The sequence below is a fragment of the Salvelinus alpinus genome, chromosome 4 (assembly GCF_045679555.1).
Source record: "Salvelinus alpinus chromosome 4, SLU_Salpinus.1, whole genome shotgun sequence".
NCBI classification, from domain to species: domain Eukaryota; kingdom Metazoa; phylum Chordata; class Actinopteri; order Salmoniformes; family Salmonidae; genus Salvelinus; species Salvelinus alpinus.
The window spans coordinates 33,944,883-33,961,021 of NC_092089.1; the positions used below are offsets into that span (position 1 = coordinate 33,944,883).

The 16,139-nt window shown below is 40.5% G+C and overlaps 2 protein-coding genes and 1 pseudogene across 2 annotated transcripts; all 3 read right to left on the bottom strand.

Annotated features, from left to right (window-relative positions):
• Positions 1–1,039: 1,039 nt before the first annotated feature.
• Positions 1,040–3,194, bottom strand: LOC139573364 (gastrula zinc finger protein XlCGF48.2-like). Its single transcript, XM_071396722.1, has 2 exons — positions 2,893–3,194; positions 1,040–2,726 (listed from the first exon to the last, which is right to left on the bottom strand). The coding sequence occupies exons 1-2, from the start codon at positions 3,143–3,145 to the stop codon at positions 1,579–1,581; spliced, it is 1,401 nt and encodes a 466-aa protein (XP_071252823.1). The 5' UTR covers positions 3,146–3,194; the 3' UTR covers positions 1,040–1,578.
• Positions 3,195–7,149: 3,955 nt separating this feature from the next.
• LOC139573363 (gastrula zinc finger protein XlCGF48.2-like) lies at positions 7,150–11,666 on the bottom strand. The gene is made up of 2 exons (XM_071396721.1): positions 11,358–11,666; positions 7,150–8,734 (listed from the first exon to the last, which is right to left on the bottom strand). The coding sequence occupies exons 1-2, from the start codon at positions 11,548–11,550 to the stop codon at positions 7,725–7,727; spliced, it is 1,203 nt and encodes a 400-aa protein (XP_071252822.1). The 5' UTR covers positions 11,551–11,666; the 3' UTR covers positions 7,150–7,724.
• A 511-nt stretch (positions 11,667–12,177) lies between these two features.
• Positions 12,178–14,455, bottom strand: LOC139573366 (zinc finger protein 501-like; annotated as a pseudogene).
• Positions 14,456–16,139: the final 1,684 nt, after the last annotated feature.

Consider the following 16,139-nt stretch of genomic DNA (forward strand, 5'->3'; position numbering starts at 1 on the left):
AAACTACAACTAACAACAACAGCACGACTGTGTTATAATAAATTGTTTGCTGAAAGGGATAGCTATATGCCCACTGACCAATGTTATGGCTTGGTGATACAGTGGGGCAAAAAAGTATTTAGTCAGCCACCAATTGTGCAAGTTTTTGTTTCTGGTGTCCTTTGACACCTCTTTGGTCTTGGCCATAGTGGAGTTTGGAGTGTGACTGTTTGAGGTTGTGGACAGGTGTCTTTTATACTGATAACAAGTTCAAACAGGTGCCATTAATACAGGTAACGAGTGGAGGACAGAGGAGCCTCTTAAAGAAGAAGTTACAGGTCTGTGAGAGCCAGAAATCTTGCTTGTTTGTAGGTGACCAAATACTTACTTTCCACCATAATTTGCAAATAAATTCATTAAAAATCCTACAAAGTGATTTTCTGGATTTTTTTTCTCATTTTGTCTGTCATAGTTGAAGTGTACCTATGATGAAAATTACAGGCCTCTCTCATCTTTTTAAGTGGGAGAACTTGCACAATTGGTGGCTGACTAAATACTTTTTTGCCCCACTGTATGTGTTGAGAGCTTGTCAGTGAACCCACCTTCAGAAGTGGATACTTGGTCTGGATATTCTTTGGAATCAGACTCTGGGTCCTCCCGTCTTAGACGGAGGCGCCACACTTGAGTACAATTCTCCAGGCACGAAGTCATTCAAACAAACCTCAAATCTTGTGCATCACAACACAACCTCCAAGCGAGCGCTTCCTCCTCTAGCTGACCGAACTCCTCTTGGGACGTCCCTACCCCATGGAACTACTCTTCGTGCAACAGGGTCTGTGTCCACACCAGTATAACTCACTAAATGATTAGTGTGTAGATGCAGCCATTTGATAGACAGCTCAGAGATATTTCCACTGCCTTTACAGAGGGCTTTTATTTAAAGATGTTCCTAACACTTGTATTGATTTCATCAGATAATGGTTGCATGGTTGGTGTTCCCAACATGATCCCACAACGCTGCCAGAGAAGAGAGAAGCTGAAAAAAAGACACTTCAATGAACACATTATCAGCCATTTATTCTGTAGTACTTAATGCATGTCTGGGAATGTACAATATCTGGGTTGGTTGAAAGAAGAAGCTCTCATTTCAGGTGGTATATTTAGTTCCCATTGAACATAGCGTAACTGTATCATACCAATTCTCTATACATGTAAATACACATGAAATGAAATCGATTTTTTCCCCTTGGTGCATTTTGGCATTAGGCTCAGAGGTAAGTATGACATTTGGTGTATGGAAGATCTTGCCACATTAAACACAAGGGAACAAACATTCTGAATACTAGGCTGTTTGCAACATCAGGGCAGATGTATTGTGACATATTACCAGAACAAGACATATTACTCTCAAGACCAATGCAAGGTTTATATACAGACAGAGAACAGTGGATCACATCATGTCCTCTGTGTCATCCTATAACTAATGAGCAGGGACTCCTGTTGCTCTGAAACCCACTAACTGCTCTCTGTAAGAACGTGATATTCATCAGAGAGCAGTGTCCTGAGGAGAGCTATCTCCTGATTCTCCTCTCACGTGTCTCAGTCTGCTGTCTGATTCTCTCCCCCCACACAGGGATCAGTCATGTGTTCTCCTCCTTGTAAACCCTCTTCACGTGGCTCGGTATGGTCTGAATCCATTGTGGCATTGGCCACATTCACGACACCTACATATTTGTGAGCTGTCTGATGCTTCTTTAACATACTTGATGTGGTAAAGCATTTCCTACACACAGGACACATGTATGGCTTCTCCCCTGTGTGAGTCCTCATGTGCACTATCAGAGATGTATTCTGGCTGAAACATTTGCCACAATCCTGGCATTGATGTGGTTTCTCCCCTGTGTGGCTCCTCATATGTAAGTTTAGGTGTCCACGCTGAGTAAATCCTTTGCCACAATCATGACAGTGAAACGGCTTCTCCCCTGTATGACTCCTCAAATGCCTTTTCAGGAAAGTATCCCAAGCAAAATATTTACCACAAATATGACAACACTTTGCTCCGATGTGAGTTTGTAGGTGATCTATCATACTTTCTGTGGACTGACAGAATTTTCCACACACACCACAAAGATGTTCTTTATCCTGTGTGTGCATTTGCACGTGATTTAATAAAGAAGCCATGGAGTCAAATTGCTTTCCACATACCTTACAACTAGGAGCAGCATCCCAGCTTACACTGGGTCTCGAGTGTGATTTTAGATGGTTCAATTCCCTGTCCTGAACACTATGAGAACTTTGTCCTTTTACCGTCTTTGTTCTCTTTGATTTGAGTGGCTTTAACGTTAGACCTGACAGAGGTCCTCCACTCTCCATCCTGTCAATATGTCCTCTGTTTTCACTCTGAGATGCAGAACACTCTCTATCTACTGCAGAGAAGGGCTGAGACTCTCTGGTTGGTTCTGATACACCATAGTCTTCTACATACGGTTCTGTTTTGATCTGTTCAGTTGAGGTGCTGGGTAGAGAGTATCTCTCTTCAAGTGAGGACTGAGTTGGGTCCTGATAATAGTCACTTGATACACAGCCGTAAGAGTTTATAAACTCATTGAAAGGATTCTCATCCTCCTGACTGGTCCTTGGTTCATTCTGTTCATCTTTCATCCGTGTGGGTTCTGGGTCCTTCTGCCCCAGACTGGGGTTCCAATCCTGCTGCTCATCAGACACGGTGACAGTGAGCTGCTGGAGGTCTGGAGATAATGGGGGGAAAAAACTCAAAAGCTGACTTGAGACGTAGCTAGGCTTACAATAATTATCTTTTACAGACCTTGGTTTTGTAAATACTGTAAAAAAATTATTAAATTGAAAGCTAATCGTAATTAATATGAAATTAACGTTATTAAAAGAAATACACACCTGCTCGTCTATGTAACTTGATCTGTGGCTTAGAACGAATATCAAGCATGCTCCGTAGACGGCTGTTCTCCTCCTTTGTGTGAGAAACCTCTTCCTGGTACTCTGCTATCGTTTCTTCAACGACACCAAATATCTCTTCAGCTGCAGCTATTAATTTCTGGTTGAGAAACACTCTCAAGTACTCCATTTTAGACATATTTTTTTTGAAGAAAAGCTGTCTAGCTAGCCAAGTTAGCCAGCTAGCTACCAACATAAACAAAGTCAACAAGACAAAGAGCGCTGCCAGTCTTTGTGCGTGCACGGTATAATACATTTTGCACTGTCGCCCCCTACTGGAGCGGCAGGCACAGGTCGTCGCGATCCTGCAGGTGGCGCCAGCTGTGCTGCTTTTGAGAAGAGGGCTGATTAATAGGCAAAATTAATTCATCATTGATCAGATTGAATAAGTATTTCCCAATCTATTCTTGGAGGTCCTCCAGTGTGTGCATTTCTATTAAAGCCCAGCACATAGACCTACATGTAGTAGACTGCACAGCTGGTGGCGCTGCTACAGCACTACTGGTGCAAATCTGAAGTTGAGATCAATCAATGCCTCCCTAGATCACTAAAGTACACAAAAAATAAAATACACCATAATGCTATCACTAATCCAACATTCTCATGTCTGCAATTAATTAAAGAAAGAGAAGAGGAGTGATGTACCGTGCCTTCAAAAAGTATTCATAACCCTTGACTTATTCCACATTTTGTTGTTAGTCTGAATTCAAAATGTATTTAAAAAAAAAAAAGAATCTCACCCATCTACACACAGTACCTCATAATGACAAAGTGAAAATATGTTTTTAGAAATACATAAATATCTCATTTAAATAAGTATTCACACCACTGAGTCAATACGTTGTAGAAGCACCTTTGGAGGCGATTACAGCTTTTAGTTGTCTTGGGTATGTCTATCAGCTTTGCACATCTGGATTTGGGGATTTTCTCAAACTCTGTTAAGTTAGATGGGGAGCGGCGATGAACAGCAATCTTCAAGTCTTTCCACAGATTTTCAATGGGATTCAAGTTTGGGCTTCGGCTGAGCGACTTAAGCCATTCCAATGTTTCTTTGGCTGTTTGCTTATGGTCACTGTCCTGTTGGAATGCAAATCTTCACCCCAGTCCAAGGTCATTTGCACTCTGATCAGGTTCTCATTAAGTATTGCCTGTATTTGGCTCCATTCATTGTTTCATCTATCCTTACCAGTCTTCCAGTCCCTGCTGCTGAAAAGCATCCCCATAGCATGATGCTGCCTCCACCATGCTTCACAGTAGGGACGGTATTAGACGGGTGATGAGCTGTGTCTGGTTTCCTCCAGACATAGAGCTTTGCATTCAGGCCAAAGTATTCAATTTGTCTCACCAGACCACAGAATCTTTTGCCTTATGATCTGTCTTTCACATTCCTTTTTTTGCAAACTCCAGGCATGCCGTCATGTGCCTTTTTCTCAGGAGTGGCTTCCGTCTGGCCACTCTCCCATAAATCCCAGATTGGTGAAGTGCTGTAAAGACTGTTGTCCTTCTGGCAGGTTCTCCCGTCACAGCCAAGGAACTCTGAGTGGTCATTGCGTTCTTGGTCACCTCCCTGACCAAGGTCCTTCTTGCCCGGTTGCTCCGTTTGGTCGGAAGGCAAGCTCTAGGCAGAGTCTGGGTAGTTCCACATTTTTTTCAATTTCCCAACGATGGAGACCACTGAGCTCTGGGAAACTTTCAACACTCTAGACATTGTTTTATACCCTTCCCCAGCTATATGCCTCATCACAATTGCATCTCAGAGAACTACAGAGTTCCTTGGACTTCATGGTATAGATTCTGCTTTGACATGCACTTCTTTAAGTTTTTATTGGCAAATCGCAACCAACTGGCAGGTGCATACACCACCACCTACTGTTCTGGATTGTGAGGCCGGTCACAACCTATATATACCACTATATTCTCTCAACTAACCCTGAATTTCTAATAAAATAAAATAATTCTCTACAAACCTCACTACTCCCGTCATCTCCACATAAAATACCACCTTCTCCCTATTCCCGTCCAACCTCTCTGACCCTGTCAAACAACCTCTCCCTTTCTACATCACACATTTCACAAAATAATATGTTCCATTTCCTCTACCATACAGCCATTACACATTCCAGTACCATGCTTCCCTATCAATTTCCAAGATTAATTCAATTCCGTATGCCCTAATCTCATCCTACACAACATAACTTCCTCCCTTCTGTTCCCATTATATGACACTATCTCCTGTACAGATTTCCTTGTACTATAAAAATGTCTGCCTTTACTACTTTCATCCCATTGTCTCTGCCAGCAATCTAACCCATTTTTCCAAATCAATGTTTTAATTTCCTCTCTACCCAACTGCACCTGTATATCCACAATATAATTTCACTGCTTTTTTGGCTATTATATCTACTATATAATTTCCATTAACTCCTTTATGAGCTGGAATCCAACAGAACTGAATTTCAGTACCATTTCTTTGTAAGACCAACAACAGCATCATTATTTATACCCATAAATCCTCATGTTCTGACTTTCAAATCAAAATCTAATATTATTTGTCACAAACACATTTAGCACGTTATTGTGGATGTAGCGAAATGCTTTCCAGATCTTAAACTACACAAAACAGATGCAGAGTCCGAACATATTGCTATTCTTCCTGGTTGCACCTCCTCTATCCATTGCAATCCAACAATTTTCACAACCATTTCTGTTGAATCTACAGATAAATCATTTGTTAGCCTCTTGCATAGATTAACATCGAACTCAGGAATAAATGCACCTGCTCCTGTCTTCCAATTCATGGGATCCTTTGAACCATCTGTATGCACTGCAAGACAGTAATAAAACTGATTAGTATTATAGTGATCCACTATTGTTGCTCCATGATCTTCTTCACACCACCGTTTCTTCTCTTCGATCAGGCTAAAATTGACATGTGGTCTTGTATAAAACCACAGTGATACATTTCCTATTGCCACAGATGGCCCTATAACAAGCTCCCTGAGTCCATCTTTATAAACCCCTTTTCCAAATCTCTGGGTCAAAACCCCTCTTTTGATATCTTTCATATTACCAGCAGTCTTCCAATACTGTCAGTGTAGGATGATCTACCTGTTATGGGATTTTTATGAATAATGACTAAATTATGTATACATTTAACTTAGAACTATAACTAAACAGAATACTACTATGTTACTGTATGGATGTATGAATCTTATTATAATCATAATACTGAATATAATGTGTGTAGTTTTAGTCAAGAATTAGAACAAGGACTTTCTGTTCCATGTTAGAAACGAATGGAGCTATCGTCAGACCGGCTGGAATGCTGTGTTCCTTACAGGACATTCTGTCTCTACCCAGGGAGGGGAGAGACCTTGGGCTAGGAGTAGATTGTTTAACAGGTGGCAGACAATGTGGGAAGGCTTGTGAACTATATTGCCATTGTATCCGAGAGGAGGAGAGACAGTTATGACGAAATAATGAGGTATATAAACTAATGTACATGATTTTATGGGCAGTACTCTCGAGAATAAACGCTATTGATTGATTGATTTTGAGACTGGTTTCTGTCCATTTTATGCAAATAACTATCTTACAAATTCTTAGAAATGGGCAGAGTGTTTTAATTAAATTGGTTGATGAACATATAGGAATGAAATTCCTTTAACACTACCGTACTACCCTTCAGTCTTGCCCAGTATGCCAGGGTACACTTAACGCTAAGGGATAGTGGCATTTCCCCATTATCTACTTGTAAAGCCTCAACCGGTGTAGTTTTAAATGCACCATCGCACATCCTGAGTGCCCTAGATTGCCTATCTGCCCTCTCTGACATGCACTGTCAACTGTGTTACCTTATATAGACAGGTGTTTCTTTCTAAATCATGTCTGAACAATTGAATTGGCCACAGGGGGACTCCAATCAAGTTGTAGCGACAGTTCAAGGATGATCAAAGGAAATTGGATGCACCTGAACTAAGGGGCGTGCATACGTCAATGAGATATTTCTGTAATTCATTTTCAATACATTTCTAAAAACATGTTTCCACTTCGTTATTATGGGGTATTGTGTGTAGATGGGTGAGAAAATATGAATCAATTTTGAATACAGGCTGTAACACAACAAAATGTGGAATAAGTCCAGGGGTATGAATACTTTCTGAAGGCACTGTATTTCATAGAAATAAAGCCAGTCGATTCAGAGAACGACATGTTTTAATGCACTTCTTGTATTGTCTGAAAGACTCTCCCTACACGGGACAACTGCCATGTTTCCAGGAGGATTTTCATCAGGTTGTCATTATGTTTTCTCCCTCTTGTGAATGTTCTCGTACCTTCTAGGGGACTTCATCCATTTGAAGCATTTAGCAGCAATCAAATCCATTTTCTTTTTGTGACACGCTTTGTAAGGAACAGGTGTAGACTAACAGTGAAACATAATTGCACTGTCTTACCCAGAGCAACTTACAGTTAGTACATTCAAAACAGGTAAAATAACCACATATCAACAGTCACTGCAAGAAAAATATTTCCTCAATAAAGCGGCCGAGTGAAACATGTATCACAAACAAGGTCCACTGTCAGTATTTTCTACACTAAAGTATTCTGTGCATTGTCATTATGTATTCCCAAACTTCCAGTCTATGCAAAGCCTCTGCCAGTCATGGCAGTGACGCCTTCTCTTCCATGTGAAATCTCATGCGTGTTGACTGGGTGCTAGTGCTGAAATACATGTCACAAAGATGGCAATGATATGGTTTTTCCCAAGTGGATCTTCATGTGTAGTTTCCGGTGATAATTCTGCTTGAATCCTTGGCCACAATACTGCCCTTATATGGTTTCACCCCTGTATGAGTCCTGATGTGCACTGTCAGATCAGGGTTTCTGCTGAAACATTTGCCACAAACAGGGCAGCGATGTGGTTTCTCCCCAGAGTGGCTCTTCATATGCACAGCCAGGTTTCCACTCTGACTGAATCCTTTGCCACAATGATGACAGCGAAACGGCTTCTCCCCTGTATGACTCCTCAAATGCCTTTTCAGGAAAGCATCCCAAGCAAAATATTTACCACAAACATGACAACACTTTGCTCCGATGTGAGTTTGTAGGTGATCTATCATACTTTCTGTGGACTGACAGAATTTTCCACACACACCACAAAGATGTTCTTTATCCTGTGTGTGCGTTTGCACGTGATTTAATAAAGAAGCCATGGAGTCAAATTGCTTTCCACATACCTTACAACTAGGAGAAGCATCCCAGCTTACACTGGGTCTCGAGTGTGATTTTAGATGGTTCAATTTCCTGTCCTTAACACTATGAGAACTTTGTCCTTTTACCGTCTTTGTTCTCTTTGATTTGAGTGGCTTTAACGTTAGACCTGACAGAGGTCCTCCACTCTCCATCCTGTCAATATGTCCTCTGTTTTCACTCTGAGCTGCAGAACACTCTCTATCTACTGCAGAGAAGGGCTGAGACTCTCTGGTTGGTTCTGATACACCATAGTCTTCTACATAAGGTTCTGTTTTGATCTGTTCAGTTGAGGTGCTGGGTAGAGAGTACCTCTCTTCAAGTGAGGACTGAGTTGGGTCCTGATAATAGTCACTTGATACACAGCCGTAAGAGTTTATAAACTCATTGAAAGGATTCTCATCCTCCTGACTGGTCCTTGGTTCATCTTTCATCCGTGTGGGTTCTGGGTCCTTCTGCCCCAGACTGGGGCTCCACTCCTGCTGCTCAGGGGACACCACCTCATCAGACACGGTGACAGTTAGCTGCTGGAGATCTGGAGAGGAGAGAGGGATGAAATAGAACATTCAAGAGCTGACTTAATGTACCCAGCTAACAACAAAATGTTCCCACAACTTTATTTGAATATTTCCTTAAGCGTCTCATTCGGTCATTAACTAACGTTTTCTTAGGAATGTTCCCGGGATGTGCAAGGCATGTTTCCAAGAGACCATTCCCTTAATGTCAAATAGAACATACCCAGAACATGGTTACCATGTTCTCAGAACGTAATATATTAATGTTCTAGACATGTTTCATGGGAATGTTGCAAGAACATTCATGTCTCCAGTTTTCTGCTGGTTAGGAGAATATTCCATCAATGTCCCACCAAACATACATGTTCTCAGAACATGAGATATTAATGTTCGAGACATGTTTAATAGGAACGTTGCAAAAACATTTGTGTCCACAATATAAAATGTTTTACACATCACGTCTTGTTACTGTTGCCAAGCCAATTAAGGCCCTGATTGGTAAACCACTGATTCATTTACAACTCTTTGTCTGTTGGCAAGGTTAGGGAAACTATTACACGGAGTGCTTTTAAAATACTGTGTTTTCAACTTCCATATTTGACCTACATAATTACATTGTGCATGTTCAATTAATCAGTAATTATTATTCAACATGTCCAAACCTGGGATTTGAACTCTCAACCCCTTAATTCACAGTACTCCAATCTTCCTGCTACGCCATCATGTCTGTGTAAAGTAGGCTGTCAGTTCATCTGATTATTCTCTTATTTATTTTTTATTTTCTTATTCCAGCAATTTAAGGGATTTCTCTATAGTTGCCTAATATTGATGGGTCATATTAACCTGTTTTAATGATACTTCTGAATCACTATGATCAATAAAATATTTTCTTGGGTGTACTTTTAACAGAGATTTACTTCAAACACTGTTGTGTTGTAACTGTTGCCAAATAATGACTAACATATTGCTAAGAATGTGAGAGTAGGTCGACTCTCCTGCGGGTCTCAAACCAAGGCCACTAGCACCAATGACGAACAACCTAACGACTGTCCCAATGAGGGTTATTTCTAGGGCAGGGCTCTCCAACCCTGTTCCTGGAGAGCTACCCTCCTGTAGGTTTTCATTCCAACCCCAGTTGTAACTAACCTGATTCAGTGTATCCACCAGCTAATTAGGATAATACGGTGTGCTAGATTAGGGTTGGAGTGAAAACCTACAGGATGGTAGCTCTCTAGGAACAGAGTTGGATAGCCCTGCTCTAGGGCATGAACTCATTGGGGAAAGGGGGATTCCTAGTCAGTTGTACAATTGAATGCCTTCAACTGAAATGTGTCTTCCGCATTTAACCCAACCCCTCTGAATCAGAGAGGTGCAGGGGGCTGCCTTAATCAACATCCACGTCTTTGGCGCCCAGGGAACAGTGGGTTATCTGCCTTGCTCAGGGGCAGAAAGACAGATTTTTACCTTGTCAGCTCGGGGATTCGATCCAGCAACCTTTTGGTTACTGACCCAACACTCACCAATAGTTAGGCCCTGTCAAGAAGAAACCCTAACCCTCCTCCCTAGACACTTGAGTAGACCTGAAACAACTTGATATGTGTAAGCAGGAGGGTGAATGAACTTTGAAGTAACTCTCAGTTCTGTTAAAAGTACACTCAAGACAAACATATTGATCCTAGTGATTGAGGAGTATCATTAAAACTGTTTAATATGCCACACAAACATTAGATAATATAGAAAGCCCTTCAATTGTTGAAGTCAATCAAATCAATGATGAGAGAATAGTCCAATTAACTGATAACTGACACAGACATGGTGGCGTAGCAGGAAGATGTGAACCAATAGGTTGCGAGTTCAAATCCCAGGTGAGGACATGTTGCATAATAATTACTGTATAAATCAACATGCACAATGTAATCATTTATGTCAAATGTGGTAGTTGAAAACAGTGTGTTAAAAGCACTGTGGGTGTGTGAGTAACCCTAACCTTGCCAACAGACAAAGAGCTGTGAATGGATTACCAATCAGGGTCTTAATGGGTTTGGCAACAGTAACAAGGTGTAATGGTTTTTGGGTGGAGAACGTTTCTTTCCGACAAATCAGGCGACATACTGACAACTGATACACAGAAATGTTATTGCAATGTTCCCATGAAATATGTCTAGAACACGAATCTCTTACATTCTGAGAACTTGGCAACCATGTCCTGTGTATAATTTGTGGGACGTTGCTTTAACCCTCAGAAAACCGGACATAAATGTTTTTGCAACGTACCATAAAGCACGTCTAGAACATTAATGATGTCTGATAACATTGTAGCCACGTTCTTGATAAGATCTGTGTGACATTAAAGGGAATGTTCTAACTTTAACACCAAAACATGCTAAACGGGTTATCAGAATATTTTTGCTAACAAAGATAGAATGTTTCCATAACTAAAGGAAAACTGGACAATCAAACATGGGACGATTACGGGTAACATAAAAAAAAAAGTAATCTCCCTAGAATTGTTAGCCGGGTAGTTAGATGGGTTTAAGATTGAGTAATCTTCTTACAGATATTGGAACTATCTACAGTCAACATTTTATTTCATTGATGGCTTATCGTGTCTCATTTGAAATGAATGTTGAAAATATAACACACCGTGTCTATGTAACTTGATATCTGGCTTAGTACGGATATCGAGCGTGAGCCGTAGACGATTGTTCTCCTCCCTTGTGCGAGAAACCTCTTCCTGGTACTCTGCTATCGTTTCTTCAACGACACCAAATATCTCCTCAGCTGCCGCTATTAATCTCTGGTTTAGAAACATTCTCAATAACTCTATTTTAGACATTTGTAGAGAAGGAAAGTTGGCTAGATAGCTACCAAGTCGAAAATATAAGGAGCGCTGAGGCGAAGCGAGAGGTTTCACTCTCCCCTAACTCTGTCCAAAACAAGCCCAATGCGTTTACATGGGCTTATTTTTTTTACCCAAGGTCGTCGCCTACCTTCCCATTGTTAGGGCGGAGACATGAGCATCTCGTCATTATATAGTCTTTGTGCGTGCACGACATAATACATTTTGCACTGTCGTCCCCTGCTGGAGCGGAAGGCGCAGGTCGTGAAGCTCCTGCAGTTTGCACCAGTCTATTCTGCCTTTGAGAAGAGGACACTGATTTCTGAGCAAAATTAATTAATCTCTCGTCATTGATCAGATTGAATAAGTATATCCCAATCTATTGTTGGAGTTCCTCCAGTGTCTGTACATTTCAAATCTAATCCAGCAAATAGACCTACATGTAGTATACTGCACAGCTGGTGCAAATCTGAAGTTTAGATCAATCAATGCCTCCCTAGATCACAAAAGTACGCTAAAAATAGAATACACCATAATGCTATCACTAATTCAACATTCTCATGTCTGCAATTAATTAAAGAAAGAAGAGGGATATATTTCCTAGAAATAAAGAATGACAGTAGATTTAGGGAATGAGATGTTTTAATGCACTTCTCATATTGTCTGAAAGACTCTCCCTACACGGGACAACTGTCATGTTGTCATGAGGTTTTTTGTCAGGTTGTCATTATGTTTTCTCCCTCGTGTGAATGTTCTTCTCGTATCTTCTAGGGGAGTTCATCCATTTTAAGCATTTAGCAGCAATCATTGCATTATGTATGTTTTTCATAAAACAATTGTATGGTTTCTCTCCTGTGTCAATTGGACTTCTTGCATTTACATTTTGGTCATTTAGTTGACACACTTACCCAGAGCAACTTACAGTCAGTGTATTCAAAACAGGTAAAACAACCACATATAGGAACGTTGCAAAATTGTTGAACTGCAAGAAAAATATTTCCTCAATAAAGCGGCTGAATGAAACATGTATCACAAACAAGGTCCACTGTCAGTATTTTCTACACTAAAGTATTCTGTGCATTGTCATTATGCCGTGCCAAACTTCCAGTCTATGCAAAGCCTCTGCCAGTCATGGCAGTGACGCCTTCTCTTCCATGTGAAATCTCAAGCCAGGTTGACTGGGTGCTAGTGCTGAAATACATGTCACAAAGATGGCAATGATATGGTTTTTCCCATGTGGATCTTCATGTGTAGTTTCCGGTGATAATTCTGCTTGAAGCCTTGGCCACAATATTGGCACGTATATGGTTTCACCCCTGTATGAGTCCTCATGTGAATTGTCAGATCAGGGTTTCTTATGAAACATTTTCCGCATAAACGACAGCAAAATGGCCTCTCCCCTGTGTGAATCTTCATGTGTGTGTTCATATAAGATTTACTGCTGAAACATTTCCCACAAACAGGGCAGCAATGCGGTTTCTCCCCAGAGTGGCTCTTCATATGCACAGCCAGGTTTCCACTCTGACTGAATCCTTTGCCACAAAACTGGCAGCGGTACGGTCTCTCCCCTGTATGAATCCTCTTGTGCGCTGTGAGATCTGGATTTTTTCTGAAACACTTGCCACAATCAGGACAGCGAAACGATTTCTCCCCTGGATGAACCTTCATATGATCATTCAGCTCAGCACTCCCAGGGAAAAATGTACCACAAACATGACAAACTCTAGCTCCAACGTGGGTTTCTATATGATCTAACATGCTTTCTGTGGACTCTAAGTGTATTCCACACACACCACATAGACATTCTTTGTCCTGTGCATGCTTTCTTGCATGATTCACTAAAGAAGCTAAGTAGGAGAAATACATTCCACAAAATTTACAGTGGATATAGGCACTTTGTTTTCTTACTGTCTGTGATCTCTTTGATGGTGATTCTTGGATTTAAGTGGCTTTGAACCTGACAGAGGTCTACTCTCTACCCCTTTGACACATTTCATGTTTTTACTCTGAGCTGCAGAAGACTCTGTATCTTCTGCAAAGAGGGGCTGAGACTCACGGGATGGTTCTGATACTCCATTGTCTTCTGCATCAAGTTCTGGTTTGATCTGTATCATGTTCTGTTCAGTGGAGGTGCTGTGTAGAGAGTAGTTCCTCTGTGCAGTCGAGGTGCTGGGAAGACAGTACGTCTCTTCGTAGTCTTCACTTTGGGTTTCATAAAGAAGTGAGGACTGAGTCAGGTCCTGGTGGTTGGAGTCATTTTTCAAAGATGACTCTAGTTCCTCCGGTTCCTCTTTTATCTGTATGTAATGTGGGTCTTCCTGCCCCAGACTCGGGCTCCACTCCTGCTCACAGTGTTGCTGCTCAGGGAACACCTCCTTTTCAGATACAGGGTGAGTGGGCTGTTGGATGTCTGGAGGGAAGGATAGAGAATTAAATAAAACATCTAAAATGTTGACATGAATAGTATTCTAGTTAGACAGCTAACGTTATCTAGGTATTTAGATAGATAGATACTAACATAGCTAGCTAGCTACATTGTCATTGGTCGATAAATCATGACATTGATCACTTGACATATGCAAAGAACGTTTAAAATATAACAGCTATCAGCCTCAGTCACACACCTATTCTGTGTAATAGTATATCTGGTTTAATAACGATATCCAGCATGCTACGCAGACGGCTGTTCTCTTCCTGGTACTCTGCTATCGTTTCTTCAACGACGCCGAATATCTCCTCAGCTGCCATTGTCAATCTCTGGCTGAGAAACATTCTCAATAACTCTATTTTAGACATTTTTAGAGGAGAAAAGTTGTGTCAGCTTGCTAGCGGATAATCACAGGAACATTTACAACAACATAGCGTAGACACTATGCGGTTAACAAAGAAGGGCGTTCCTTTGAGCACGGCGGCAAACACATATTTCACTATCGCCACCTGCTGGAACGGAATGCGACTTCGGTGCTTCAAATTGTTGTCCTTTTTCTCGCCCAAAAAGCTTGGAACGGGAAACATAGTCAGTCAGTTGTATGGGGTCAATTTCACGCCATATGTATTGAATTCAAAATAAAATAAATCGTGAACATGAAAAATAAAGTTGAGAATGTAAACATTATATTTTCGAGGACGGGTGAAATAATGGATGTTGAAATCAAAAACCAAACAATTGAAAGCAAAATGTATAGCATTGTAAAAAAAAATCAGATATTAAAAGCAAAACCCCAAAACGTGTAAGCAAATCATTTTAAAGCGAGAGCAAAACTCTATGACAAATGAGAAAAATATATATATATATTTGAAAACGAATGCAAAAATCGTTTTCTTTTAAACTTTCCCAGCAACCAATTAAATTGAATAGATTTTGCCTACGCTCTTTTAAAAATATTTTTATTTATTTATTTTATTATTATTTTATTTTTATTAACAACAAATCAATACAGAAAGTACATAAGGGAACACAAGTATATATAGATTATATATAATGGACAATCGAGCTAGGGGGTACAATATCACATTACAATTACACGCTCTTGCCTGCATGTACTACCTTTTGGTTACGCTACTCGTATCTTTGCTTTCACTGCCAGTCTTTTCGATTGCGAGTTTTGGCATTATTTTTCCGTGAAGGGCGTGTTTTAGAGGAAGGCTTAAACAATGAGTCTCCATTGGTCTGCTAGTGTTGGAGTGACGGTTCGTCTTAACCCAGTCGATGAACACGATAGACAGGCTTTTTTTTCCTATTGCCTATTTAGGTAGACGGTCTGACGTCACCTCGTTTTAGGGTTTTAGTTAACGTACTTCAAAATTGTCAGTCACGGGTCAATAATGTACGGATATTAGAAGCATGTCTATATAATACGTTTAATAACAAACCATCTAACTACTTCGGTAAACATATGAATTACCTGTTGCACAACGTTCGGCGCAGGTGTTGGTAACTAGTTCGCTGTACTCCTGCGCCAAACGTTGTGCAACAGGTAAGCCTGTCTATCATGTTATTTATTGGGTTAAGACGAACCGTCACTCCAAAACTAGCGGACCAATGGAGACTCATTGTTTACGCCCTTCACGGATAATAATGCCAAAACTCGCAATCGAAAAGACTGGCAGTGAAAGCAAAGAAACAGACATCGAAAACAAAGATACGAGTAGCGTAACCAAAAGGTAGTACATGCAGGCAAGAGCGTAGGCAAAATGTATTCAATATAATTGGTTGCTGGGAAAGTTTAACCGAAAACGATTTTTGCATTCGTTTTCAAATATATATATATTTTTTATCATTTGTCATAGAGTTTTGCTCTCGCTTTAAAATTATTTGCTTACAAGTTTTGGGGTTTTGCTTTTGATGTCTTTGTTTACAATTCTATACATTTTGCTTTCAATTGTTTTGTTTTTCATTTCAACATCCATTATTTCACCCGTCCTCGAAAATATAATGTTTACATTCTCAACTTAAATTTTTCATGTTCACGAGTTATTTTATTTTGAACTCAATACATGTGGCGTGAAATTGACCCCATACAGTTGCACATCTGAATGCATTGAACCGAAATGTGTCTCCCCCATTTAACCCAACCTCTGAATCA

Bases quoted from the DNA above. Each gene is read 5' to 3' on its own strand.
- LOC139573364 (XM_071396722.1), bottom strand. From the start codon at position 3,145: ATGTTGGTAGCTAGCTGGCTAACTTGGCTAGCTAGACAGCTTTTCTTC. The intron at 2,727-2,892 runs GTGTGTATTTCT...CATTATCTCCAG, and splicing joins CAAGTTACATAGACGAGCAG to ACCTCCAGCAGCTCACTGTC.
- LOC139573363 (XM_071396721.1), bottom strand. From the start codon at position 11,550: ATGTCTAAAATAGAGTTATTGAGAATGTTTCTAAACCAGAGATTAATA. The intron at 8,735-11,357 runs GTGTGTTATATT...TCTCCTCTCCAG, and splicing joins TATCAAGTTACATAGACACG to ATCTCCAGCAGCTAACTGTC.